Source organism: Ochotona curzoniae, unplaced genomic scaffold, assembly GCF_017591425.1.
Source record: "Ochotona curzoniae isolate NIBS_2020 unplaced genomic scaffold, NIBS_Ocur_1.0 scaffold_2587, whole genome shotgun sequence".
Classification (NCBI taxonomy): domain Eukaryota; kingdom Metazoa; phylum Chordata; class Mammalia; order Lagomorpha; family Ochotonidae; genus Ochotona; species Ochotona curzoniae.
The window spans coordinates 4,023,330-4,050,935 of NW_024467096.1; the positions used below are offsets into that span (position 1 = coordinate 4,023,330).

Here is a 27,606-nt window from a genome sequence, read left to right on the forward strand (position 1 = left end):
ATGCTTCTCTTCCCCTTCTCATAGACAGAGCAGCACTGCCGGCATCTTCAGGAGTGACTAGCACAAAGTAAGCCTCCCTGAGTGCTTGTTCAATGAGTAAATGAGAATTCAACTCTACAGGAGCTGGGTGGCTTAGTGGATGGAGACCAGTGGGAGGGGAGTTCCAGGCGGAAGGGACAGCTGCCCAGAGGCCCTTGGATGTCCAGGACCTGGCTGTATTGGACTGGTAAACTGTGCCTGTTGTGGCAGAAGGTTCCACTGGCAGGCAGTAGAGGATATCTGTGAAGGGATGCGGTTTTATTTTGCACAAGGGAAACCCACTTAAGCTTGAAGACCGGAGTGATGCTTGTGTGTTTCTCTGTAACCTCACTGTGGTCACCAATAGGTGACACTTCCAATTCCTGCATTAATAACATTTGATTTGCCTCACATTGATCAGTAATCCCATCCCTCTTACAGTAGTATTTTCTCCTTCTTGTATGGAGGTCTCTTATGTTCTCCGTCCTTTCCTGGTGAGCCCAAGGTCAACACTAGACCCTGGGAATTGCACCAGCATTGGCGACAGGTGTGACAGCAGTGAATGACAATAGGGAATGGAGCATGAATTTTCATGATGTAATTTTCAAACTTCCCTGATGTGTAGAGTTCTTTTCTTGTCTCAAAACTCACGAGCTGAGGGTTTTTTTAATTATTATTTTTATTAAATTCACCTTTCAGCTGCTAGCAGCAGTATAGGAGTGTGGGAACCTCTCAGAGACACACCCAGTGAGTGGGGGACCTCTGCTTCCCGCCCCTGTGAAGTTCCCAGTGGCCTCTGCCCAGAGGCAGGGCGGGAGGCCAGGCCCCGCCTTCTGTGAACAACTGCCCCAGCTCCATGGTGGCTGTGTCCTGTGATCTCTGCACAACCACCCCGGCAAGGCTGGTGTGGGCTCCTGGCTGGGCTCTCTAGGATGGCCGTGGTCCATGCTGCGTCATCTCTCAACTCAAGTTCAGATCCTAGCCCCACCTACCCACACCTGACTTTGAAGAAGGAGATGCGCTGTCCTTGAGAAGGTACAAGCCATTTCCAGAAGAGCTTTCATCCTAGATTGCCTTCCTGATTCCATTTTTCTTTGTGCAAATGAAGAAGCAGCCACAAAGGCAATCTATGTGCAAAGGAAGGCAGCCCAACAGAGAAGATATGTCAGCCACTAAGTTTTGTTTGGCTTTTTATTTTTTTTTTTTTCATGATACAGTCCCATAGGCTCAGGGAGTTCCCTTTCCACCCTCCCCATCCTCCCCTCCCATTGTTTTCCCCTGTATCATTACAATAGTATAATCCTTCCACAAAAGTCATAAGTCTATTGTTCTGCTACTTAAGTGTATCCTGACATTATAGGTGTAGGCAATGATAGAAAGTCCAGAATCCTGTTGCCAACATGTGTTTAAAGATTTATTTATTTTTATTGGAAAGTCAGATATACAGAGAGGAGAGACAGAGAGGTAGGTCTTCCGTCCAATGATTCACTCCCCAAGTGACCACAGTGGCCAGAGCTGAGCTCATCTGAAGCCAGGAGCCAGGAACCTCCTCCAGGTCTCCCATGCGGGTGCATAGTCCCAAGGCTTTGTGCTGTCCTCAGCTGCTTTCCCAGGCCACAAGCAGGGAGCTGGATAGGAAGTGGAGCTTCTGGGATTAGAACCAGTGCCTACATGGGATCCCGGCATGTTCAAGGCGAGGACTGTATCTGTTGGGCCACTGCACCGGGCCCTGTTTAACAGTTTTAATCCCAGGTTATTTTTTTTTAAAACATCTTCTAGATATTTAAAATCCCATGTGCTTTTACAGTGGAGATTGCAACCATTGTTGCTATTTCCACAGACGACTCTGTCCAAGTGCAAAGGGTTGAAAAGCCGTAGGTGGTTTTAAGTAGCTACTTCACCCGGGCTCCTGCATGGAAGCAGAGGATCACGACAGTTGGCAGAGGGAGGAGGACCGAGAGCCTGAAACCCAAATCCCTCCTTTACTGTGGAAACCCTGTGCCCTCGCCATGTCCAGGGCTGGTCCCAGAGCCCTCTGAGAGGGAGCCTGGGCACAGCTGAGGGGAGAAGGAGCCCCTGTAAGACCTGCAGCTTGTGAAGGAGGCCTCTCTCAGGGAGAAGGGAAGGGAAGCTGATGGACCTGCCAGGTGAGCCATCAGAAGCTGGGAGCCTCCTGTACTTGATCTGGATGAAGGTCCATCTGTACACGGTCAGAGCCAGAAATGACCAGGACACATTCTAAAACACAAACAGAGAAAACGTAAGGACCAACAGGGGGTTGAACAAGTGAGGACAGGATGGGAGAGGACAGTGAGTGCCAGAACAAGGAGACTAGCCAATGTGCAGACACCTGCAGCAATGCAGGGGTGAGTGACAACAGCCTGGATTGGCATGGAGGCCAAGAAACAAGGCTGAAGTGGCTAATGACTTGGCAGGGCTGAATGGCTCAGTGACACATCAACTATGAGGAACAGAGACAAACCATCGTTCGTCCAAAACTGTTTTGAGATTTGGGTGGACAGGTAGTCCCTCTCTGGGCTGAACCATGGCAGAGGAACTTGAGAAGGAAAGAGGAAGAAAGGGCCTGGGGCACAGCATGGTGAAAAGGCAAGCCTGGACACCAGCAAGCTCTGGCTCTGGGCTTTGACACTGATTGGTTTGGGGTTCACAATTTACAAATTTTCCTGGTCCCTGCTTTAGAAATTCCACCAGGAAACAGAAATCGTGCACCACCTACTCCCTGCAAACTGTTTGTCTTGGGCTTCCCATGTGGGCGCGTGATCCTCCCAGCAATCTGCAGGAGCAGCCTTCTGTTCAAGCAACACGTCTCCAGGTGTCCTTCTGTAAGCCCTAGCTTTTGCTTCCCTCTGGTGGCCAGTTAGGGCCACTACAACTGTGCCTTTGCTCTTGGTACCTGGAGAGCTGGTCTGATGGGAAGTGAGAAAGTGCAGATGGATGGGGATGGTAAATCCTGCTGTTGTCCAGGGGGCTTGGGTTGCTGGTCCATAACAGACAGGGTGTGGTAGGTGGTGATAAGAAGGGTATGATGTCATGAATCTGACATACGGCATGAGGCAGCAATCCATCCCAGAGCAAAATCAATAGCAGATATGAGCAGAAATCAAATTAGGACTCATCCCATAAATGGGTTAATCTAACAAAAAAAAAAAAAAAAAAAAGACTTCTTCTGCATTTGGAAGGAGAGAACAGAATCAGGGTTAAAGGGCATCCTAGCAGTAATTCACCACAGGCAAAAACTTAGAGGTTAGGAAAGACATTGTGAGATGCCAGGACCCAATGCCAGGCACCTGTTCTGACTCAGGTGGGGCCTGCACCTTGAGAGATGGCCTTGTGGTGATAGGGCTGAGCAGGCCACTGGCCAAGGACAGAAGGTGATGCTCTGGGATGGCTCTGGTTTGTGGCTAAGTAGAAAAAAAGATGCCGGTGGCTGTCACCGCCAAGGAAGCGCTCAGACGCAGATAACATGAACATCTCTGGGGAGACAGGGCCGTAGCTGTGTCACATGGGGCACTGGGAAGAACAAATCACTCTCCAGGGAATCACCCCTGGGATTGGCAGCCCATGTTTTTCCTGTTGTCACGTTCAGCACAACCAAGTGTAGGATGGTCCCAGCTGAGTGTAGCAAGGCGATGTCCCAGCAGTCACTGCTCCATGCCTCAGGCCCAGCACTGTGGCTGGCTGTTAAGTGCATAGATGAGAGAACTGGACTTGGAGCCCTGCCTGTGCCTTTGCTGTCATGTGACCCTCGGCAGTTCCTGTCACTCCCTGAGCCCCAGTTTTCTCATCTCTAAGATCAGATGATGATGCCGACATTAAGGGGGACCCAACAGGACTAGATGATACCTGAGGGAGAATTCACCAACTATGAATGGACCATCTACGTGCCTGTTACTATCTCATTCTGCTTGAAGATGAAAAATTGATCAAATGTTCCCGTGACAGGCCAGGTAGGCATCTCAGCAAAGAACTGAGAGAAAGCTGTGTGCTAGACCAGGCAGGCATCTCAGGAGAGAACGAGGGTGCAGTGTGTACTTAGACAGGGGTTTCTAAGGGAAGAGGGGCCAGTTCTTCCCAGTTTCTCCTCCCCCCCTTGCCCCCTACCCTCTTCTCCTGGACAGAGAGTTTGCTGGGTTTGAAATAGATATGGTTTTACTACCCAATGTTATAATAGATAAGGTTTTACTATCCGATGTTATCAGACTGGGTGGCCCACTTGGTGCTGGGCAGAGAGGGCTCTCCTGGGGTGCCTTCCAAAGGGCAAAGCTGGGACCACCCGTAAAACTTTATTGGTGTAGCAACAAGACTTTGTAATATAAAATTCTGAGCTGCTTCCAAGGCTGGCTTACCAGGCTGCTACATTCCTTTCCATGGGTTGTACTTAAGCCCCTTACACATACATGGGCTAATCTCTACCTTCCTTTCTAACTTGGCCACCTTCAAGTATCCCCACCCCACCCCGGTCTGCTGGCTTACTTTAGTATGTGTCCTTAGAGGTGCTTTAGAATAGAGTTTTCTGCTCCTTAGATGCAGCCATCCATGTAGGAAAATATGTCTTATGCCAACATGAAACAATGGAGAATAGTTACTGAGCATGTAATGCATGCCAGGGGTTCCCTGTGTCAGCGCACGTAATCTTCAGTGACTCTTCATGGTCGGAGTTGATATATCTGTTTTATAGATAAGGGAAATGAGCCATAGAAAGGCTGATTGACTGGCTCAAGGTTATAGATACTAAAGACAAAGACAAATTCAAACAGGCAGTGTAGCTCCAGACCTGGGAGCAGCACATTGGGAAATGGTGACCCACATCCAAGTCTTGGTGCTGTGTTGTCACTGCTGTGAAAGTTGTCCCTGGTCTCTGGCTCGGTTCTGCTGATGTCCAGCACTGGGAGCTGCATTGCCTTCATGCTGGACACGTGGCAGGAGCACCTGGCAGCAGCCAATTACAGAGTGGCTGTTGGCCATCTCAGGTTTCTCCCAGCCACGTCTCCCCATCTCCTGCAGTCCTGCAGTCACCCTTGAGGATTTTAGCACATTTCCATGGTGTCTCTCTTTCTCTCTCTTTCTCTCTCTCTCTCTGGGGCCCCTTGCAGGAAAACCAAGCACAGTCAAAGCAGCAGCAAAGATAGGAGTGGCCACATCCAAAGAAGCTGGGAGATGCCACCCCCAGGCAGAGCAGTTACTTCCAGGCTAAGGGACAGTGATGCAAGGCCCACCCCCCCATCTCTGCCAGCAGTTCATTTGAGTTCCTCAAGGCCAACAAGATGAAGACAGAAGCAGTCATTGTCAGTCCTGCTCGCTCTTTCCCTTGGGAGAGGAAGGCTCTGCCCATCCCACCTGCATGGTCTGCCCAGCAGAGTCTAGCTGGGGTATTCTCAGGAGCGTGGGTAGAGTACTGAAATAAAGACAGCCAGAGTTGTCTATCAGCAGCATTTCCTTCCTTCCCTTGCTGGAGAGCTCTAACTGGTATTTGATAAATTCATGTCTAACAGACCTGGATGAACACTGAATTCTGCTAAGCATGAAGCCTCCCTGACTCCTATCCCTAGCATGAAGTAGGCTCATGAGCAGCAGGGGGGGCAAGTCTAGCTCATCACCTGGTGGGTATGCAGAGCCTCCAGTACAAGGTCTCTGGGTTAAAAAATCTCCGGAGCCCAAATCAAGAAATTGGGAAGCTGGCCCAAGAAATCAGGTGGGCTTTAAAGGCGAGGCATGTGTGATGATGGAAGCTAACAGCCCGACTCTAACGTTGAGCAAGGCTCTCTGAGCACAGAGGTGGAAATTTGGGGTCTGGACCTTGAATGTGACCACCTGCTGCACCTGTGCTGAGCAGCCTCCTCTCGGCATTCAGGTTCAGTTCTGGGTGACCCCCGTTAGGAGGCAGACATTTATCCAGAAGAATAAAAGGCTATGGTGGGAATGTTCGAACCCACACACTTGGAAACTTTTTTAAATGGGAAATTTTGAAAAACAGAAGACCTAGGGAATTCTCTGTCAGCCTACAGAGCAGACTAAGAAGAGTGAATAGAGAGTGCTCTTCCAACCGCAGCTGGCACAGGAGGGAACAGTTTCCTAGAGAGCATTGGCAAGCGCCCTGGAGCAGAAGAGGAAGCCGGAAGCTCACTAGGGCCCAGAGCTACTTCTGGGTTCCCTGCTGTGTAGCCTCAGCCGCCTCCCCCGCTCCATGTTCTCTGTGGCTGTGGCAGGCGTTACTATGGAAGTCCCCTTTCCACATCGACACCCATCCGCATATCCACACACGTGCAAGGTGAAGCGTGCAACTGGAGCCCCTGGGCTCTGCAGTTATCCTGCAGCACGATTCATTAAGCAGTGCTCCAAACCTACAAGGTGAACGCTGGAGTCCTGGCTTCCCTGCCAATGAGTGAGGGTCTGCAGCTTCCCCACTTAGGAGCTACGATTCTCCTTAACTTAACTCATCCATGCATTCAGCAAGCATTTGCTCTCCCCTGTCTTCCAAACACTGCTTTCTGTACATCTGTGAAATAAGGCGATAGGTTGGAGGAGCTTCTGCTAGTCCAGGAATCCACCTGGGAGAATCATTCTTCCAGCCCACCTGGCACTGTTCCGTGACAACAAATTGTCACCTAAAGTTCAGATCAATGTTTTTCATCTTTTTTTAAGTGTCTGGTCATTGAGGCATATCTCACATCTATTCATTTATTTTTTAAGTGAATGAAGAGATCATTTTTTTTATTTCTGTCTATGAAAGGCATATCATACCAAGAGAAATAAAAAGGTGAATAAAAGGAAAATCTTGGCAGCAAATAGGAGCTATAATTGTTCGTGCTAATGAAATGCTTTATTAAGGCACATTTGTGAGGTTTTTTCAAGCCTGAACTCTGTTGGCAATAACTGCCACTCAGAATTTTCAAAGGAATTGCCCCAGTCTCTTTTATGTTCTAAAATTGCTGCTGATCTCTTGCATTGTGGTTCTTGGTTTTTCTGATCCTTTTTCTTGTCTCTTTCTAAATCACCTTTTTATCTGCCAGTATGCCAGATGCTGCTTTAGAACTAGTCTTTCTAAATGCCTTATGCCAAGCTCTCAGACCAGCCATATCCATTGGGCTATTCCTGTCCTCCAGTCCTGGAAGTTTTTCGTTATAGTTTATTCCTTTCCATTCTATTTAGAACTCATTGGAGCCATCTTCTTATTTTCTTATAGTTTGTTGTCTATTGTTTCCTTTCTCTGTGTTCTTGTTCTTCTTTCTGGAAGACTTCTTTCACACTCTGGCAAGGTTTTATTTTTGCTGTCATACTTTCAAGTTCTCCTTCTGTAATTTGTTCGCTTTTGCTATAGGTGACATTTTGTTGTCCTGCTGGCATTTTGCTTTGAGTTCCTGGTCCTCTGTACTGATTTTGGTCTCTGATCAAGAGGTTGTTCTGAAAAGCCTGGTGATCTGCAGCCTGTAATGGCAGTGGAAGGGAGGAGGCTGGTTGGCATCAGGTGGCAACTGTGATGCCGGGTGCCACTGTGATGCTATCTGAAGGGCTCAGGATGGTTCGGGGGTGCAGATATCCAAATGCCAGGATGTGACTTTCTCTGCATCAGTTTTTGGTTTCTCCTCTGCCTATAATTCATGGCTCCTGGTATCCTGGGAGCCCCGCTGACAAGGCTGGTGGCCATCTCCACTTCTGTGGGCCAGCTTTCCCTAAGTGTCCATGTTTCAGGGAAGTGCACATAGGGCAGAGAAGGAATCTTTCCCAACCATCTTCCCATATTCCATTGCCCACACACAGTGCTGCCCAGTGCTTCCCGAGCCTGGGAGCTGCAGAGCTTGTTGGCAGGAACTTGAACCTCAACTCTGTTCTACCACGTCAGATATCATTCTTGCATCTGCCTTCTTTCATTCAAAAATAATGTTGATTTGTGTTAACCACGTTTACTTTCCACTCTCTTGATTCCTGTGGGTCTCTGTCCTTCCCCCCTTGAAGTCACTGTTATCAGGTTTAAGAATTCAAGGAGATATAACCAGATGATTAAAGAGTAAGAGGATTGTTTTGAAAGGGCATTCAGAATAAGTAAATGATGGAACCTGTTAGACGCTCCGATAAAAATAAAAGGAAGCCAGCAAGAAAGACTTCTCAGGCATTGTGGCTGGACATCTGTGTTACATGCCAGGCAGTGATTCATGGGATTCAGTTACTCGCGCATACCAGGCCCTTACTAATCACCTGCTATTCTATGAGGCGAAGGCATAGACTCTGGAAATATGACAAGAGCAAGACAGAGCTGCTTGTGTTCTGCGGGGTCAGACATTCTCATAGGGGTGTGAGCAACCAATAAGTGAACAAGTAGATAAGACCACAAAATGGTAAGTGTACCTGAGAGTGAGCATAGAAATTCCTGTACATCAGCCTGGAAGGGGATCTCAACTACAGTCTTCCCCCATTAAGAAAGAAGAAATTCAGTTATAAGAGGGCAGGGATATGCCCAGCTCCATACACAGATAAGCCTGCACCAGCGCCAAGGCCTGCTGTCCCCTGCTGCCTCATTCTTCCCACTGTTCATCACTGAGCAAGTCAGGTGACCTAGGAGAACATGACATGTAAGCACCATGCGAAACAACTTAACCAAAAAGCTCCTTTGTCTGCAGTTAGCGGCCACCACCCCAGGAACACAGATAAAGCAAATGCTAAGATTTAGACTCTGAATTGGGCCTGGTATCTCTACAGTCTACCAACTTGCAAAATGAAGACATCTCAGAGTTCCACAATGATGTTCCTAAATACCAGTATTTTGCTTTATACATTCACTTCTAAGACTGTAAGCAATTCAGGATAAAAGCCCAGCATGAAACTCATGCAAAGGGACCTACTTACTGGAGAACTATTCAAGCTTCACTGGAAGGTGGGGACAGAAGTCCAGCAGGGCTGGATCTTGAACAGGTTTAGCGGGAGTGGATTTTGATTCGCTACACTGAGGAGTTATCAGATACCTGGGGATTTCTGAAAGCTTCCATAGATGTCTAGCTGGAAAATACCCATCAATTTCCCCTATCACCACTGCTGCCATCATTGTTTTTCTCCCAAATTGTTACACCCTCTTGGAATATTTGCATTTCTCCCCTTATATTTACTTTAGAGAATATTGCTGCTAATATTGTTAGTTTCATTATAAAATAATGCTCAAATGAAAAAAACACTGTTCAAAATTCAAAATTAAAAAGGAGGGGAAAATGACCTGGAAACAAACACTAGCAACAAAGCCGTTCTGATGAATTGCCTCCATTTCTCTCCTGTGGATATGGTCGCTACGTTGCTGATAGTCATCGTCACATGAGTCATCAAATATATAATTCACATCCTAGTTTCCAGATTTTTTTGCTTTGTATAAATGTGCAGTTCTTAAGTTATTGTAAAGCTTCATAAATATTGGGTGGCTGCATAATTAAGCATTCAGTTAGTGGGCATATTGTAATCATGTAATTATCCCATTCCTATTTTTTATATTTTAGTTTTAGGTATGTTTTTTTTCATGATCATCATTATTACATTTTCCTCATTTTAAAGAGTACTGTTGTGAACATCTTCATGCTTAAAGCTTTGTCAGTAGGAAGGATGTCACTTCCAGGCCACATGCGTGGCCTGCGAGAGAATCACCTAATGCCCCGTTTCCAGCCATTTCATGCTAGGGCCTTTCACTTCATTGCATGTTGCTGTTAACAGTGAAACTTCAGGCATGAGCAGCAGGTGCAGAGAGTGATGGGCGGAGAAAAGGACGGTATTTGCATGGGAGTTAGTGGGACTTCCCTTTGCCCTCGAAGCTGTGCCAAGTAGACACACTGCAACTTGGCATTTGTATCAGCCAGTCTTTGCTCCCTGTGTGGCCGTTCACACCAAGATGTTGACGCACCTATGAACTCCGTGGCTAGGAGATGTGGAGAGGAAAAGTGGAAGAAGTTAGGAGCAGGCCACCAAGAGGAGAAGAGGAAGGGGTATGATTCATATGATGGGCACCTTGGGACTTGATTGCCCGTCAACGTCCAGCTCCAAGCGGTTGGCCAAGCTGCGTCAGAAACAGCAGTGGGCTTGCATGCAGGTACTGGGATGGTCGTCAGACTCTGGACATGGGGGCTTCTTTGCACAGAAGCTTCCTGGGCACAGAGCAGAGGGACCACAGTGCTCCTCATGTTGCAGAAGGGCAGCTCAGGGCCCACGTCGACCCCAGGAGAAGTGTGTGCTGACTCGGGCTGTGCAAGTGTCGCGTCAGCTTCCCTGGGCAGCCTCAGGGCTACTTCCTCTAACTGACCTGGGCTGTGATTACTACAAAGGAAAACAACGTTTTGTTTGTTTATACAATAAACACAGAAATAGGCAATGGATACAATCTATTCCCAGCCATCATGCCATCAAACGTGATGCCTTTTAAGATTTCTTCTCTGTTGCCCCAAATTGAAATAGTTATGATTCATTCCTCCAGAACTTATTTCTACAGAGGCATTGAGGGAGCTAGCATTAACATGCATTAGCCCTGTGACCTCATTTAGTCTCACACAGCTGATGAGGGGCTCCAGAACTCAAGTCAGCATGTGGGTGATGCAGGGCAGGGGTTCCTTGCTGCCTCAGCCAGGGCTGGTCTTCCCTAAGGAGGGATCAGGTGGGCAGAATAGTAAGGACCGCTTCATGACTCCACCTCTGTGTCTTGGCGGTGAGGTAGTCAAGAGGGGAAATGCAGACAAGCCGTGTGTCCCGTCAGCCTCTGCAGGTGACCGGAGAAGGAAGATTCCATGAGAAAAAGGGAAACTAGGAGAACACAAAGGGATTACCTCTGGGGGGAAAAAAATGTTGTCAATGGGTCCAAACGCACAGAGTGCTCTCTAGAACCTGAAATGGAAATTGGAAAACAAACACACCAGGAAGCCTAAACTACATATCTGACCACTGGCCGAGAGATAGTACAAATTGTTCCCAGAAGGCATGGGAAAGAAAAGAATGAGGATCAGAGTGCCACTGGGAGTTGACATGTTCTGCTATCATAGGATGTGGGATAAAATCGCTTTGCATCCCTGGAATCAAAGCTTTAGCCCGGGGAGAGACGGGGGGAGCTAGCTCTGAGTGTGTTGCTGCCAAGGACTGGGAAGCAGGAGGGGTAGCCATGCAGAGGATGGCAAAAGGGCAGAAAGCAGGCAGGAGGACCCATCCACTGGTCCTGCTGGCATGGGAAGGGAAGAAGAGAGAAGTTGTGATTTCCTGGACACCTGTGGAGACATACCCAGGGCCAGAACTGGTGGGAGAACAGAGGAGAGGTGCGTCTTAAGAACCTGGTCATTCTGTCCTTTTGTTTGGTGTCTTGGTGCCATTAACTTTCTTTGGGTGCCAACTCAAGGCTGACATCGGGGAGCTTGAATGAGCCACATTTAAGGACTGCAAACTGAGGTGTTCCAAGTGTGCCAAGACCCCCCAAAAGCCTATGGCCCTCTGCCCTGCCACCAAGGGAATGCCTTTGGAAGTTCCTGGTGCTGACTAATCCCAACCCTAACCCTGGGCTTCCTGAGGCACTTGCTTCAAGTGTGAGCCTCAAATCCCAGGAGACCCTGCAGCTTCCCTGTGACTCTGGGAAGGGGAGAAGGAGGGACCTTTTAAGGACTAACGTCCATTTCTCCTCAGCCTGCCTTTCTGCAGAATTCCCTGTCTGCCAGGCATAGAGACCTGCTGTACAAATATTTTTTACCAAATCATTGAGGTGATTTGTACCAGGATGTGCATTTTAGTTTTGAACCATGATTTTTTGGGAGTAGATCTGAAGGTTAAACACAGGTATCCTTCTACTTCCTGCTTTGTGGGGACTGGATGTAAATACTGCCACCTAGTGGTGAGTGCTGGCTTAGCTCCTAATACTAGGTTTTAATTTATTTAGTTTATTTTAGTCTTACTTTGTTTATTTGAAAGGCAATTAAAAATAAAGAGAAAGATAAAAATCTTCCAACTCACTGATCCATTCCCCAAATAGTTATAATAGCTGGAACCAAGGCTGGCAAAAGCCAGGAGCCTGCAGTTCTATTCAGTTCTCCCAGTTGCACATGGAGCAGGAGGCCCAGCACTTGGAAGCTGCTCACCCAGGTTCATTATCAGGGAGCTGGATCAGTTGGCACGAGAACTGGAGCCCATATGAACTGCCAGCATTGCAGGCGACAACTTAACCTGTGGTGCCACAGTGCCGATCCCTGGAACTGGATTTTGAAATGGCAGCACTCAGCCTGCCATGCCCTACTCCATCTCCTCCCTCCCCTACACCCCCTCCATCACAGGGCAGCTTGCAGCCTGGCCTAGGAGGCAGTGGGCTGTGGGTCCAGGCGGCACCTGGTGTTTTGTCCCCAGGGCCTCAGGCCTCCACTTCTACTTTTAAAGAGTAGCCGTGTTCTTTTTTGAAGGAGTAGGTACTCATGTCTCCTATTATCAGACCAGTGGCTCTGGTGAAGGATGGGGATGGGGTAGTGGGTGTTCTTTTCTGCTATTCCCAGACAACAACTGAAATCAGCTAAGAGTGAGTTGGGACCAGCGGTGGGGGAGGCCTGGTGGAGGGAGCGCTAAGCAGCAGCCTGGAGGGTTCGCTGCGCTAAGATGTCTGGCTGGCCGATCAACGCCGAGCTAACTATTTTCCTGTTGTTTATTCCCTTCTTTTATTTCCCCTTCCCATCGCTCCTTTCTGTCCCCCGCCTTCTTCCCACCCTGCACCACATCCTCCCCTTGTTCTCCCTCCCGTCCCTCCTTCTCCCCTCCGTCTTCCTCCTTCCCCCTCTGTATCCCGGATTGTCCTCCTCTCTCCCCCCACACCTCCCAGCTCTCGGGTGGATGCGAGCTGACCGTGGTTCTCCAGGACTTCAGCGCGGGCCACAGCAGCGAGCTGACCATCCAGGTGGGGCAGACGGTGGAGCTGCTGGAGAGGCCCAGTGAGCGACCTGGCTGGTGTCTGGTCCGCACCACGGAGCGCAGCCCCCCGCAGGAGGGCCTGGTCCCCAGCAGCGCCCTGTGCATCTCCCACTCGCGCAGCAGCGTGGAGATGGACTGCTTCTTCCCCTTGGTGAAAGGTAGGCGGGGCAGAGGCCTGTTGGGCACGGGCGGGACCTTGCAGGATTGCTCAGAACCTGGCTGTGGCGGAAGAGTGGGTTAGGGACTTGAAGAAGACAAAATGAGTCGCTGCCCTCTTGAGAATGAAGGTTGAAGGAGCCCCGCTCTCCCACTCCATCTTCCTCATTCCCAGAAGCCCTCTTCTGGCCAAGGTCACTGTGGCCCGGACACTTCCTTTCTCCATTGGTTTCCACTGTCCACTCCCTCCTCTATGCAGACGCCAGGTTCAGACTCAGAGGCGTGGAGCAAAACACCCAGGAGGCTCAGTGTGCTGAATCAGGGTCAAACCTCCCCCCAGCCTCTCCCGAGCCTCAGGGATCATGGGCCCTTGGTGGATCAGTTACTCGGCCCGGGCTCCTGTTGCCTGGAAGCTCTGTGTTGCCATGCACCTTGCTGGCCACTGGAACAGCCTCCTGCTGAGTCCCTATGCATGAGCAGCCCCTGCCAGCAGTGAAGGTGTTCAGGGACCCCCCTCCAGGCAGACCTGTGCTGAGTAGTTATGGGTAAGGAAGGAGAAAGAGACCTGGCTTTTGCAAGAGACAGGGACAAAGATCACCTCGGAGCCCTGCTGCAGGGGCTTCCAAATAGTGACGGTGAGTTTGGTGTACAGACTCGAAGCACAAGAATTCTTCAAGTCTAACTGGTTTGCCTCCACAACGTGACTTCTTTCGTCCACTAGATGGCGGTGACAGGTTGCAGTATTTGTGTGTGCGGCCTTGTGTCTATGGAGCCTGCTTGGGTTTTTCTACCCTGGGAGGAGAGGAAAAAACACCCAAAGATTCCCCCATCCCTCAAAACGTCGCCTCCCCCGGTTTGGTTGGCCTCCTGCTGTCGTTTGGCCGTCGCTCGTGTCCCCCTTTTCTTTGAGGACTAGGTAGATGCTGTGGAAGGGAGTTAGGAGTTTGTATGCGACAGTAGGGAAACTCCGGCACACCAGCCATGGGATAAGCGGAGCACCCAGAGCGTGGATTACCCCAGAATCAGACAAGGTGCCAGATACCAAAAACACCTTGTACAGCTCTCAGCGTACAGTACTTGAATGCTACGTCATTATCAAATCTAGCCTGGACCATATGTCCAGTCCAGAGCCCTCCATCTGCAGACAAAACAAAGGTCAGCAGCTCATTTGCTGGGAACGTCTAAACACCCCACGGGGTCCCTGTGTGTGTAGGGGGGTGTCAGAGCAGCCCAGTTCCCAGGGGACCCTGGAGACTTCCTGACCTTGGCCTGACCTCTCCCGAGCAGGTGGCTGGGTGAAATGAGCATTGGGCCTGCTACATGTGCACCCTGGCAGGAGCAAACCCAAGGCAGAGAGTCAAAACTAGTGGTGTCCGAGTGGTTCTGAGACCAGTGGCATGAGGTGACTTCTCAACAGTCTCTCACCCACATGTGCCCAGAGTACAGAGGTACCGAGTCCCAGTTGTTAGCACCTCAGTCCCTGTTCTCCACAGAGTGTCCTGTCCCCCCACCCGCCGTGCAAGGCCCCGTTTGAAAGTGCATGCATGCACGTACATGCCCAGGCTTGCCAGCACCCGTCCTCTCTCCAGGGCCTGCCCGAAGCAGAGGCCCGCTGGCAAAGACCCGGTAGGCTGTAGCCGCTCCCGCAGTGGCTGGCTGCCTGGGGTGAGCTGGCCTGTTCTCTCGGCAGTGACCTGGCCTGTCTTCCAAGCTACGCACAACCACGCGGGGGGAATGAGATGTTCTCTGTGAAACAGGAGAGGGTGACCTTATTTGGTGTCCTGGAGGTCAGAATCAAGTTCTTTTTTCAGTTCCTGCAGGGCAGAGCGGGAGGGATAGGGCTAGGGAGCTGGTCCATTTAACCTTGCAGAAAGCATCAAGTCAGCACTGCCACGGGCAGTGGGGAGCTGGAAATAGCTGCACACTGCCTAAAGGCCACGTGCATGTTCAGGCCACAACTCCAGAAATGGGGCAGAAGGACCGCAACATGATCACACCAGGAAGAGCTTGGGGGGAATCCATGGTCTGGCTCCTCACACCTGGCCATTAGAATCATCTAGGAGCTTTCAAACATGACAGAGCCCAGTCTCCTCTGAAACAGCTAGGATTAGAATCTCCAGGGTAGAACCTAATGGGGAGCCTGTTTTTAAAGCTCCACAGGAGAATCTGAAGAATTAAGAACCACTACATTTTAGCCCAGTTTGCTCTCTTCCAGGGGACTGTCAAGCACAGGCAAGCCAGCTGATCCCCTCCTCCCAAGCCCTGAGAAAGCACTGGAGGCCAAGCTATAGCAAGACCCGTCTGGCCACACACACCGTGGCCGCTGGGCGTGCAGGCAGCTCAGGTGGGGATGGAGGGAGTCCCCTCCCAGGCTTTCTCCTGGGGGGCGAAGGGGAGAGCTTGTTTCCTCCCGTTCCATGACTTGTGCTGGGGTTGGTGAGAAACAACAGGGCTGTGTGACCAAGTTGGGGTGGGGCTTGCCTTTCGTGTGATGTCACTGACAGCTCAGGGCTTCTCCCCTGGGACTGGGCCCTCTGAGGTTTAGTCATGCCTTTTCTTGATTTCCTCAGAAGGAAATGATGGGGGCCGGGGAGGGCAGACAGCACCTCCCATGGGACAAAGGCTCTCTACTGCAGTGACTTTCCACTCTAGATGCTTCCTAGAGCCTCCTTGGGGAAAGTTTTTTGTTTTTTGTTTTTTTTTTAATTTTCTTTTATTATCATTTGGTGGTTGTGGTGTTGGAAGGAGAGAAAAACAAAGAGAAACAGAGATCTCCCATCCCTTTACTCCCCAAACATGCACAGCAGCCAAGGCTGGGCCAAGGCAAAGCCCAGAATTCAATCGAGGTCTCCTGCATGAGTATCAAGGACCCAAAGACTTGAGCCATCACCTGCTGTCTCCCAGGATGTTCACAAACGCAGACACTCCAATATAGGAGGTGGGCATCTTAACTGATGTGCCAAGTGTCTGCCCCTAGAGAGTATATGCATAAAGAGAGAAAGATCTTCCATCTGCCAATTCACTCCCCAGGTTGCCTCAATGGCTGGAGTTGGCCAGGAGCTTCTTTTTAATCTCCCACATGGTTTCAGGAGCCCAAGGACTTGGGCCATTCTCTGCTGCTCTTCCTAGGCCATAGCAGAAAGCCGGGTAGGAAGTGGAACAGCCAGGACTGGAACCAGCACCCATTATGGGATGCTGGTGCTGGCATTGGCCTAGCCACCCCCATATACCACCACACTGCCCCTAGAGAAAAATAAATTAAATGCTGATAGCTCCTACCACACCACAGACGAGTTAATCCGGAGACCACAAGGGCCTGGGCATTAGTGTGTTTTGTTTTGTCTTAATTATTTGAGAGAGAAGTAAAAAAGAAAGCAAGAGAAAGACCCAATCTTGTGGCTCACCTTTCAGATACTAGCAAGAACCAGAGCTGTGCCAGGTCGAGGCAGGGAGCCAGGCACTCACTGGTCTCTGGTGGAGCGAGCGCAGGAACCAGTTACTTGAGCCATTAACTGCGGCCTGCCAGAATCAGCATTAGCAGGAAGCTGGAGTGAGAAGCCAGAGCTCAGAATCAAAGCCCGGCATAAGATGTGAGCTAGTTAACTACGAAGCTACATACCCACCCCAGCACTAGTGTATCATTAAGTCCTTTGGGGACTTTTATGTTTTTGAAGCACTGAAAATCACTGTTTCATGGGTTTCTATTAAACTTAGAAAATAAAGTTATTGATCAGAAGGGATTAGAGGTTCATATCTAGATTAACTGAAGAATTCCTGAACTCAGCAAAAAGAACTGGCTTAAAAAGTGGACAAGGAACTCAAATAGACATTTCTCCAAAACAAATAGAAAAATGACCAATAAACAATGTATGTCAAAACCACGAGAGGCCACTTGGCATTCATTAAAGTGGCTTCGATGTAACACACAGAACATGCATAGAAAACAGATATTGGGGAGGATGTGCAAAAATGAGAGCCTTACGCACTGCTCCCAGGAATGCAAAGTTGTGCGGCCACTATGAAACACAGTATGGCAGTTCCTCGGAAGATTAAAAATAGTGGGGTGAGCATTTGGCTTAGGGGTTAAGACACCACTGGGATGCCCACATCCCATATTGAAGTACGTGGGTTCAAATCCTAACTAACGCTCCTGATTCCAACTTCCTGCTAATGAGTACCTTTCTCAGTTAAAAATAAAATGATCCCAACATTCCACTTCTCACTTTTGTGTATCCAAAATAACCAACAGCAGGAGCACAAACAGGTACAGCAAGGTTCCCAGCAGCAGCAATATTCATAACGGCCACAAGGCGGCAGCAGCCTCACTATCCAGCATGGAGGAGTGCGCGCGCGCGCGCACACACACACAAGGCAGTGCCTGTATGTGCGCAGCCATGCCTGCTGCAGCATGGCTCAGCCTTGAAGACCCTAGGCTCCGTGAAAGAGCCCTGCTCTGTGAGATGGCTTTATAGAGACAGAGTACAGTAGTGCAGGGATGGAGGAGAGAAAATGGGGGGCTGTCTCTAATGAATACAGTTTCAGCTTGGCAAGATAAAAAAAGATTTTAAAAGGTTCTAGAGATGGACAGTGGTGGTGTCTACTAACAGAGTGAATGTGGCATTCAGTGACGTTAAGACAGTTATTAAAAGAAAAACTGTTGGTCCCATAGTTCCACAAAAACCAGTGTAAGTTCTCTGCCCAGCTCCATCGGGGACATCTGTGCCTCTACTCTGGCCTGTGCAGTCCCTCCCTGACCTGGGGCCGGGGCTCTGGATAGTCCAAAGCAGCAGCACCTCTTTGCTTTGTGAAGCCATGCTCTGGGCTTAGCTGGTGAGCCCTGACAGCGCATGGGCGGGAGGAGAGAGGCCGCAGCAGCCCTGGTCTGTCCCTGTGGCGTCGGCTGCCTCGGGCTCGCCGGTCGACCCCTGCTGCCCTCACCCACCTGGACTCGGGCACTGCCTCCCCTGGCTGTGGAGCGTGATTCGGAACAGTGCACAGAGCTTGCGCCCTGGAGCCTGAGCATGCTGAGCAAATCTGTGAGGCTGTCCATGTGGCATGCGTGGAGTTTGCAGGTAGCTCACCCAAATATCTCTAGGAGCCTTGCTATGAGGCAGGTGCTGGGCCAGTGCCTTAGTAATGACATTTCCTTCATTTAACAGCATCTTAGATTGTTTTCTAATGTCTTATAAGTTTTACGTGGCAAACCCAAGGTCACTTTCTGTCTCTGCCCTACGGAGTCTAGAAGCGCTGAGACAGTTTCTTTAGTCGATCCTTGTCTCTGACGAGACCCCCACTTGAACATTCCAAGAACAAGAGCCCCATTGCCAACAGCCTTGCCCTGCCTGCCCTTCCTGCCTGCGGCTGCAGAAGCTCCTCTCACTGGGGGCACAAGTCCTTACAGACAGATTTTTGTTCTGAGCACTTTGCTTTGGAACTCCTCATGTCGCAGGCTGCAGGCTAAGCTTGGGTCAACTCCGAGAGGGCCAGCCAAGGCCTGGAGCCAGTCCAGCTTATCCAACAGATTTTCCCAGGATGTGAACTCCCTGTACTTTCTGTTGCCAGGCACCAAAATGCCAAAAAAAAGTTCAGGCTCCCTGCCTGCCCTGCTCCCTATCAAATCCGGAGACTAAGGGCTCCTCCACCTTCTGCATCAGGAACAAGTCTTAAGTTCCGACATTATTCCATAATGCCTAACACCATAAAAATATTGGAAGGTGAATATACCCAGAGCATTTGCTTTCAGGTGTGAAATGACAGGTTAGAAAGTGCAGTTGCTGGCTCGCAGCCCTGCTACCTATGTACAGGATTGTATCTAATACCAGATGGAAGGTAGCCACTGGAAACTGAGAACTCAGGGTTGGGGTGGTGGCCCAGCACATTAACCCACTGATGCTCTGCTTTGGATCTGGCTCCCTGCTAATACACCTGGGGAAGCAGCAGAGATGGCCCAAGTCCCCGGCTCTTGGCTTCAGCCCGACCCAGCCCTGGCCATTGCAGCACGTTTTGGGGGTGAATCAGCAGATGGAAGAGTTCTCTTTTTTAACTTCTCCTTCTATCATCCTGCCATTCAAATACAATCTATTTTTTTTAAATCCCAAAAATATGGAACACAATTTTTGAAAAAATTCCTCTGTGCTTGATGAAATGCAGAACTCACTCGCTTCTAGAAGGGTATAGAGTATGATGGATGAGCATGGGAGTGGCTTTCCATCCTAGCCCACACAATTTTATTTCATAAGAGCACAGCTAAATGATAGTATGTTTACAATGAACAGCAACAGTGAAGTATTTTTTTTAAAAAATCATAATTCAGGTAGATGAGGCTAACCAAAACATGAAGCATTTGAATAGAACATGCTGTAATTGCCTTGAGTGTGATGATTCTTGAAGAAAATCGTGTTTAAAGATAGATGAAGATGTATTCGTAGGAATGCTAAAAGGAGCTCCTGGTCATCTTTCAGAATTTTTAAAAGTTAGAATGGGAACATTCTCTCTTTCATGATTGAATACAAGTGCTTCTTGGATGAGAGTTAATTTCATCTCAGAACATTAGCTTTTGGGGGCTCATGCGATCTCAGAATTGACAAGTGCTTGGCTAGTGTTCTGGCTCAACATCTCCCCCAGCAGAATAGCCCATTGTGTATTGCCACCAGTGGGTGGTACACGGAACATTTACCTGAGAACCCAGGGCTGGGGAGCTCAGCACTTGGGCAGGAAACCTGTGGGTTTTAGGGCATACTGGTGGCTAGAAAATTCCTCATGCTTGTGCTGACACATAGACCCTTCCTACCCATTCCCTCTTTAATCTCTACTCACCAGCCCCAATCCGCCAGTTCTAGCTCTCATTCTCCTTCTGATTTTAATTACCACAACTCAGCATGGTTTGCATACACAGCACTAGATGCTCTTTTTAAATCTTTTTAAAGATTTTTATTAAAGATATTATTTTAAAGACATGTATTTGAAAGGCAAAATTACAAAGAGAATGAGACAGAGAGACACTGAGAAAGATCGGTCTTCCATCTGCTGGTTCACTCCCCAAATGGTCGCAATGGCCTGAATTGAGCCCATGCAAAGCCAGGGGCTAGGCACTTCCTCTGGGTCACCCACATGGGTGCTGAGGCCCAAGCTCTTAAGACATCCTCCACTGCTTTCCCAGGCCACAGGCAAGGAGCTGGATGGGAAATGAAGCAACCAGGACTCAAACTAGGGCCCACATGGGATGCCACAGCCGAGGCTGAGGTTAGCCCACTGTGCCATGACAATGGCCACACGGATGTTCTTTTCTTCTTCAGATTAAGACCTTAGAAATTTCCACATAAATCCATTTATTAAATGCTTAGGGAAGAACAAAGCCTTTTGAATTAAGCTCAATTCTAACTTGTTTTAAGTTCCCCTTGGTTTATGATGGAATGGTCCCCTTAAACGTCCCAGGTTTAGGAACTGTGGAACCCAGGTTTACCCCTGGACACGGGGCTCTGCCTGGTCTCTCACTCACAGGCTCCTGCTCTAGTATGCTCTCTGAGCACAAAGGCCTAGAGGGGAATACGTTCCTCTCTGGGGCACTCTACAAGCTGGTCTTTTTTTCTTTTTCCCCATTTCTATCTGCTTGTTCCCTGTAGTCACTCATGCTCTTTGCTCTCAAACAACATCTTTATTACCTTTAATCTGCGGCTTCCTGAATTACCTCCCACTTGTAAAGTTATCTCCTTTTCTCTCTCTACCGCAGCGAGCAGAGCACCTCTGCTGATCTGGAATGGTGCACCTAAGTGCCCTATGTCGAATGTGTCCACCCCATCTTCGTGCTGGGCCAGTGAGGTACACACGGTGGAATACCAGCAGTTTTTAGGGGTTCGGCCTACTGTGTTATCATCTCGTGTTTCTGCCTTAGGAAGGTACTGGCTGGTCTTTCTGGAAACAGGGACATGTCTGGTTCTCAGGGACTCAGATGGACTGGGAAGAGGACAAGATGTGGAATGAGAAACTGCTTGAGTGAAAAGTCAGGCTCAGGTTTCCTTTCCACTTTGACATAAAAGGAAGCTGATGAAATGCCCGTCTCAGGGCAGGTGGTGGGCATCGCAGTTAATATACTGCTTGCAAAGACTGTGTCCTGTACGTAGGAGAGTCTGGATTTGAGTTCCAGTTCTCCTCCCCACCCCAGCTTCCTGCTAATGCACACCCTGGGAGGCTGCAGGGATGGCTCCTTTGGCTGGGTCCCTCCCACCCATGTGAGAGGCCTGCACTGTGAGTGAACCCGAGTTCTGCTTCTCGTTTCATCCAAGGAATCTCCCCTTGGCAGCCTCTCCCTTCCCTCAGTCTCTGTTCCTGGGCTGTTCTAGGCCCTTCTCGTCCTTCAACAGCAAGTGCATCCAGTGCCATGATCCCCCAAGAACAAGACTGGTTTGTTCCTCTTGTTCTCTCTCCTGCCTTCTACTCAGAGGTCTGAACTTACACCTGCCATAAGTAGAAAAATCTAGATTCTCCCTGGCTGGTTCTCCAGCGTCTTGCAAGGACCTGCTCTCTGAGTGACGAGTCTGGCCACTGGAGTAACTGTGAGCACACCCTCACCGAGTAGGGCTGCCCTGTGCAGGAGAGGGCAGGGCTGACACTGCAGGTGTTGGCGAGCGTGTGAGGATCGCACTCTGGAAACCCCAGAAGAGTAGAGCCAAGCTTTGTGAAAACTGCCTTCTCTCATGTTTAACTTTGCTTCACCCACCTGTCAATGATAGGGTGGCCCCAAGATCACAGGCTGAGAACCCACCCAAATTGTCTTCTTGTAAAGAGAGAGCTGAGGTGCCATCTTGCCATCCAGTTTACACTCTTTGTTCTTGTTTAAGGGAGCAGTGTGGACTAGTGGAAGGTGTGCCTCAGGCCTGCTGCTCTGAGAGGATTTAGGACATGAGCCAACTTGCAATGGAAGCCTCAAACAGGAACATGTCAGGCCAGACCACATCCTTCTCTCTGTACCCTCAGGGCTGTGCTGCTCCCAAGTAGAACAGGAGAAGGAGCTGGCATCCCAGGGTCTGCTGTGGAGGTCTGAATCTTTGCTTGTTGTAGCCAGCCTGCTGAAACCCAGCTTATGCCATGCTCCCATGGCGATAGGCTCTTTGCATGCTGCTGGCACTCAACTGTAAATCTGCAAAACCTGCTGCCTAATGACACACCTCATCCTCCATGGGGGGAAGAGAGGAGGCCTGAATGTGATCCTTGTACCTTGGAGCCCCAGGGTCAGATAGAACTCAGAGCTCAAATGAGACCCTCAGAGAGAGAGAGAGAGCTACTGCTAGGTGTGCTAGAACTGATGGAGAGGCGGTCTCTCCAGCAAACAGAACACTCCCCGAAGAAGAGGCAGTGTGATTCTCCTACTCAGAGCTACTCAAAGCTAGCTAAGCTGAAATCATTCTCCCTACCCCACCCTGAAATGACATGCACTGAAGGGGGCTGAGGAGAAGGGTCTACCCGCAGTCCCAGCTGCTGAGAGTGCACCCACCAGGTCTGTCCAGGGAAGGGCAGAGGTGGAGAGACATGCTCAGAGGTCCCAGCTGGGAGCACCATCAGCAGCAGGAGGGACCTTCCTCTGGCCACCTCACACTGCCTGTCCCTGTGTGGCTTCTGAGAACAGCAACTAGGCAGAACAGTACAGGGCAAAAATGTGTTAGACCCTACAGATGCCTGAGACAACTGGCCAGTCTAGGCACTCTTCACACAGCCCGCCCACCCTTTATCCTTGCCTTTGTGGTAGCACTGGATTGGTCAGGCTAGGTTGTCTGTCTTCCTCACCGCGGTCCCTAGCCACCAACCTGCATTCTGCTAATATGCCCATTTGCTTTGCCCTCTGCTCTGCCCTGTGCCCTACAGGAAGCATGAGTGCTTGCCTTTGTTTACAGGTGGGCCAATCGATCATTGGCATAGCTGGCTGTCAGCTGCAAGGGAAGCTGAAGACCTGCCTCAGCTCCAAGTGTTTCGGCCTCACTGGGAGTGAAAACCGAGTCCTCCCTGCAAGTTCAGGGCTCTCTGAGGTCTGTCCTAGCCCCTGCTCTCTGGCTTTGTCTCCTATGTATCTGTTTCCTGTTGCTACTGTTACAAAGCACCATGAACTTATGGCTTTCAACAGCTCATTTATGGGAGCAGATGCTTTGCCTCGCTGTTGAGATGCCTGCATTCCACAGGAGAGTACCTGGGTTCAAATTCCAGCTCCAGCTCCTGACCCCAGCAGCCTACTAATGCAGATTCTAGGGGCAGCAGTGATGGCTAAAATATTTGGCTTCCTGCCACCCTGAGGAGAGCTGGATTATGTTTCTGGTGAATTGCTCTGATCCTAGCCCATTTCAGCCCAGTCCAAGTCGTTGAGGACATTTGGGGAGTGAACCAGTGGTAGTGAGCTTTTTGCCTCTCAAACGCACACACCTCCCACTTAATGCCTTATGGTTCTCTGAATCAAAAGTCCAACATGAAAACTACTTATTTGCTAGCTTCTAGAGGCCACTCACATTTCCCTGGCCTGTGTTTCGTTCCGCTGTCTTCAAAGCCAGCCACTTTACTCTCGTCCTCTTGTGTGCTCCTGAGTCCCTTGGTCCACAGTGTGGTTTCCAGGTGTCCCTATGAACCCATCCTGCACACCCAGATGATACAAGGTGAACTGAGTTACGTTGGCTGAGTCGCTTTTGCCACGTGAGGTAATGTATTCACAGGCTCTAGGCTTTGCAGAGGGACTGTTATTCTGGCCAGCCCTCCTGACGTACCTGTCACCAGCCCCAGCAGGCCTCGCAGCTCTCACATCAGGGTCCAGCCCATTCTGTCTACCTACAGAGTGTCAGATCCTTGGTTACCTGGATGACTTCCTGCAATCCTTCCTTCCTGTCACCTGTAGAATTTGCCCTAACCCCACCCTCCCCCATCCCACTGTATACCTCCTTCCTCTGCTTTATTTTTCTTCTTTGCACTTATTATTACCTGATACTTATTAATGTCCATCATCCATTATCTGCACTGTCCATATTCAAATCTCACTATAGTATGAGGATTTTGTCTATCTTGTTCATTGCTCTATCTCTAGAAGCCAGAACAGTGACTGGCAGGTAAGAACTTCTCAGTAAATGTTGCTGAGAAAAGACTTTGAATCAAAGATTATTATCAAAGACCTCGCAGGGTTCTTCAGTGATGACACCAAGTGCAGGAACTGTAGAGGAAACTGGCTTGGGCTTTGGTACCTGAGCCTATAGGTGAGGCTGAGGAGTGAAGGTCACAGGCCAGGGGTTCTGACTGAGGTCTTCTCCAGGGACACACAGGTCAGGCACCTCATTTATTTGGAATGGTGGAAAAACTACAAAATGGAAAAAGAGGCAATATCTTCCATATCCTTCCTATCATTGGAAATCTTCAACAAATGGAACTGAGCCACATCAAAGCAAATGAACTTCCAAGATGGGTGGTGTGCCACGACAGTTCAGGCTGCCACTGGAATACCTGCATCCTATATTGGGGTGTTGGTTCAAGGCCAAAATGCAGTGTTTCCTATCCAGCTTCCAGCTTGTTGTCCTAGGAGACAACAGGTGGTATCTCAAAGGGTCCCTGCCACCCACGTGGGAAACCGGATGGTGTTTCTGCCTCCTGGCTTCAACCCTAGGTGCTAAACCAGTGAATGAAAGAGACTCTCTGCCCACCCCCTTGCCTCTTTCTCTCTCTCTCTGCCTCTCTCTCACACACACACACACACACTCCCACTTTCATGCTTTTGCTCTTTCAAGTAAGTGAAGATAAGCATGTTTAAAAGTCCACTTTCCATGTAAAGCCTTAGGAAATTCTTCATGGGATTTTAACAAGCCACACGCTGCTGTAGCTGCTCCTTCTACCCGTGGGAGGGAAGGGGGCAGTGGCAGTTGGAATGAAAATGGCTTCCCTTACAATGGGCACATAGCAATCATGAGCCTTCCTGAATGCAAACGCAGACCAAGCCATAGACTGGCACTTCTCACCGCCCTCCTTTGGGAGCACTTTGACCTACTTAGAAGCAAACGCTTTTGGAAGTGGATAAAACCTGGAGGGGGTTGTTTTTAGCAACTCCAGCTGTAGCCATCTTTCACATTGATAAATAGCTCGTCTCCTCCAGAGCTCAGACTGCCATGCAGTGCCAGTCTCTAGAAACTGGTTCTCGTTGCCAGCGGCTCTGCTTCTGGGGCCTCTGTGTGACCCATCCCTTCCTCAGCATTGCCTGGATGCCCCTGCCTTCAGCCAGGCTCAGACCAAGGGTGATCAGTGACAAGCCTTCCTGAGAGAAAGAGAGTGACTGACAGGATAAGTGAGACAGCCAGAAAAAGGCAGTCAGGCATCAGTGGGCAGATTGCAGAGGGCCACATTTACAAGGCAGCTTTATCTAATGTACAGTCCCTATGGGCATTCTCATTCATGGGTTAGTGACTTGCAGATAGCATATGTTCGAACATTCACCTCTTATTTAACGCTTGACCAAACAATAGTTAAGATGCCCCTTAGGATGTCTGAATCCCGTATTAGCCTGGCTTGGAGTCCAGGCTTTGGACCTGGTTCTAGCTCCCTGCTTATGTGCACCCTGGGAAGTGGCGGGAGTGATGGCTAAAGTATTTGAGTCCTTGTCACCCAGTTGAGAGATCTAGATGAAATTCTGGCTCCTGGCACCCATCTAACCCAGCCCCAGCTGCTGGCAGTCCTGGAGAGTGAACCAGTATCTGGAGGAGAGACAGTTCATCTCTTTTTTTTCTTTCTGTTCCTCCTCTTCTTCCTCTTTTCTTCTTTCTATCCTCCCTCTCTTTTCTTCTCCCTCTCCCTCCCTTTCAAAAGAAAACAAAAAAGCTTTTTGTAAGAACCTTAGAGTTTTGATCTGGCCACACGTGAGGACCAGGATTAGGTCATTTAGGAAAAATTATGAACCATCCTGCTAGCAGCGACAAGGCAGTTCATGCTTGTTAACGCACACAGGGTGGATGAGCACGAACACATGTTTAGCAACTGATTACTGTAACAGGCAACACAACAGGCCAGGGAAGCAGAGGTCAGAGTTTGAGAAGGTGAAACCATTTGTGTCCAGGTGCTCCCAAACACGATCAAGCAGGAACTTAGAGCAAGGTGGCCTTGAGCCCCAAAGTCATTGGATCACAGCTATGACCTCTCACAGAAATTTCCTGCAGAGCTCTTGAAAATCCATGGATGAGAATCAGGGAGTGGGTGCACTGGGTGAGAACCCCACTAGGGAAAGGAGGGGATTAGGGACTAGGCAAGCAAGACCAGTCTCACAGCCCAAACTGAGGCACTCTGGCTATTCCTTACATCCTTGCCCTGGGCTCTCATCATGAAATGTGGAGACATGTTGCCATTTAGAAACTCTCCATCCCTGTGAACATGAGGAGCTGGAGCCTCAGCAGGGAAAAGCTGGCCTGTGGAAGAGACAGAAGCCCAGGTCATGCTCCGGTGTTTCTGTAGGCTATGGCCAACCTGGGGGCATAGGTAGTCAAGTTAGTCCCCAGGCCCAGGTCCAGCATGTCTGTAGGCTATGATTGAGTATTTGGGGTTCATTGTGTGAGAAATGGGAGTGAGACATAAAATGGACTCGTGGCTAGGTGGGAAACCCAGCTCACAAAAAGTGGGATTCAACTGTAGGCATCAGTGAAGAAAAACAAGAATGAAAGCCATCTGCTGGGAAATTAGGAACTCTGCTGCTCAGGCAGTTTAGTTTGAACCTTGAGAGTGGCTGGTAAAGATTTGAGAGTCCTGAAATTATAGCATTCAACTGGCTTACACAAAAGAACCATATTGGGCGCAGCATAAATGGCTCAGTGGCTAAATACTCACCTTGCAAGTGCCAATATCCCATGTGGGCACTAGTTCATGTCCCCACTCCTCTGGTTGTTATCCATAGCCCTGCTTGTGGCCTGAAAAAGCAGTAACAGATGCCCCAAGGTTTTGGGATTTTGCACCCACATGGGAAATCTGGAGGAAGCTCCTGGCTCTGGATCAGCTCAGCTCCGGCCATTGCGGCCACTTAGAGAGAGAACCAGCAAATGGAGAATCTTTCTGTGTTTCTCTCTGTAAATTTGCCTTTCCAATATAAATAAATAAGTTTTAAAAAAACAACAACAAGGCAAAAGAACTGTATTGCAGAGCATGGGTCCAGGGGAGGGCAGGCTGCTGAGAAGGTAGCACAGAAGCCTCTGCTGGTCTGTTAGCTCCGTTCCCAGGCAGCCTCCTCTTGCCTGGTGTTAGCTGCCTCTAGCTTCTCTGGGGGAACATCCTAACAACTAGGAAATCTGGGAAGAGGTTGTTCTTTTCGCACTTGTTTCTGCTGTGTAAAGGTCTCAGGGTTCATGCTCATTGCCTACAAATGGATCTGAACCAGTCACAGTGACTGGCCAATCCCAGGTCACAGGCTCATCCTGGAGTAGATGACGGACAGGGAAAGATGTCCACCACACCCCCAGCTCTGGTCTATAAATAGAAGGGGAGCTGGATCCTCACAGAAGGACCCAGTGGGATCACTAAAGAGAGAGG

General features: G+C 49.5%; 1 protein-coding gene across 3 annotated transcripts in view; it reads left to right on the top strand.

Annotated features, from left to right (window-relative positions):
• The window catches only part of KALRN (kalirin RhoGEF kinase), a 660,588-nt gene that overhangs the window by 519,083 nt on the left and 113,899 nt on the right, over positions 1 to 27,606 (top strand). For all 3 annotated transcript variants that reach the window (XM_041002785.1, XM_041002786.1, XM_041002787.1), the window contains exon 34: positions 12,842 to 13,088. In XM_041002785.1, coding sequence (XP_040858719.1) covers positions 12,842 to 13,088 — 247 coding nt within the window. The remainder of the gene's footprint in view (positions 1 to 12,841; positions 13,089 to 27,606) is intronic.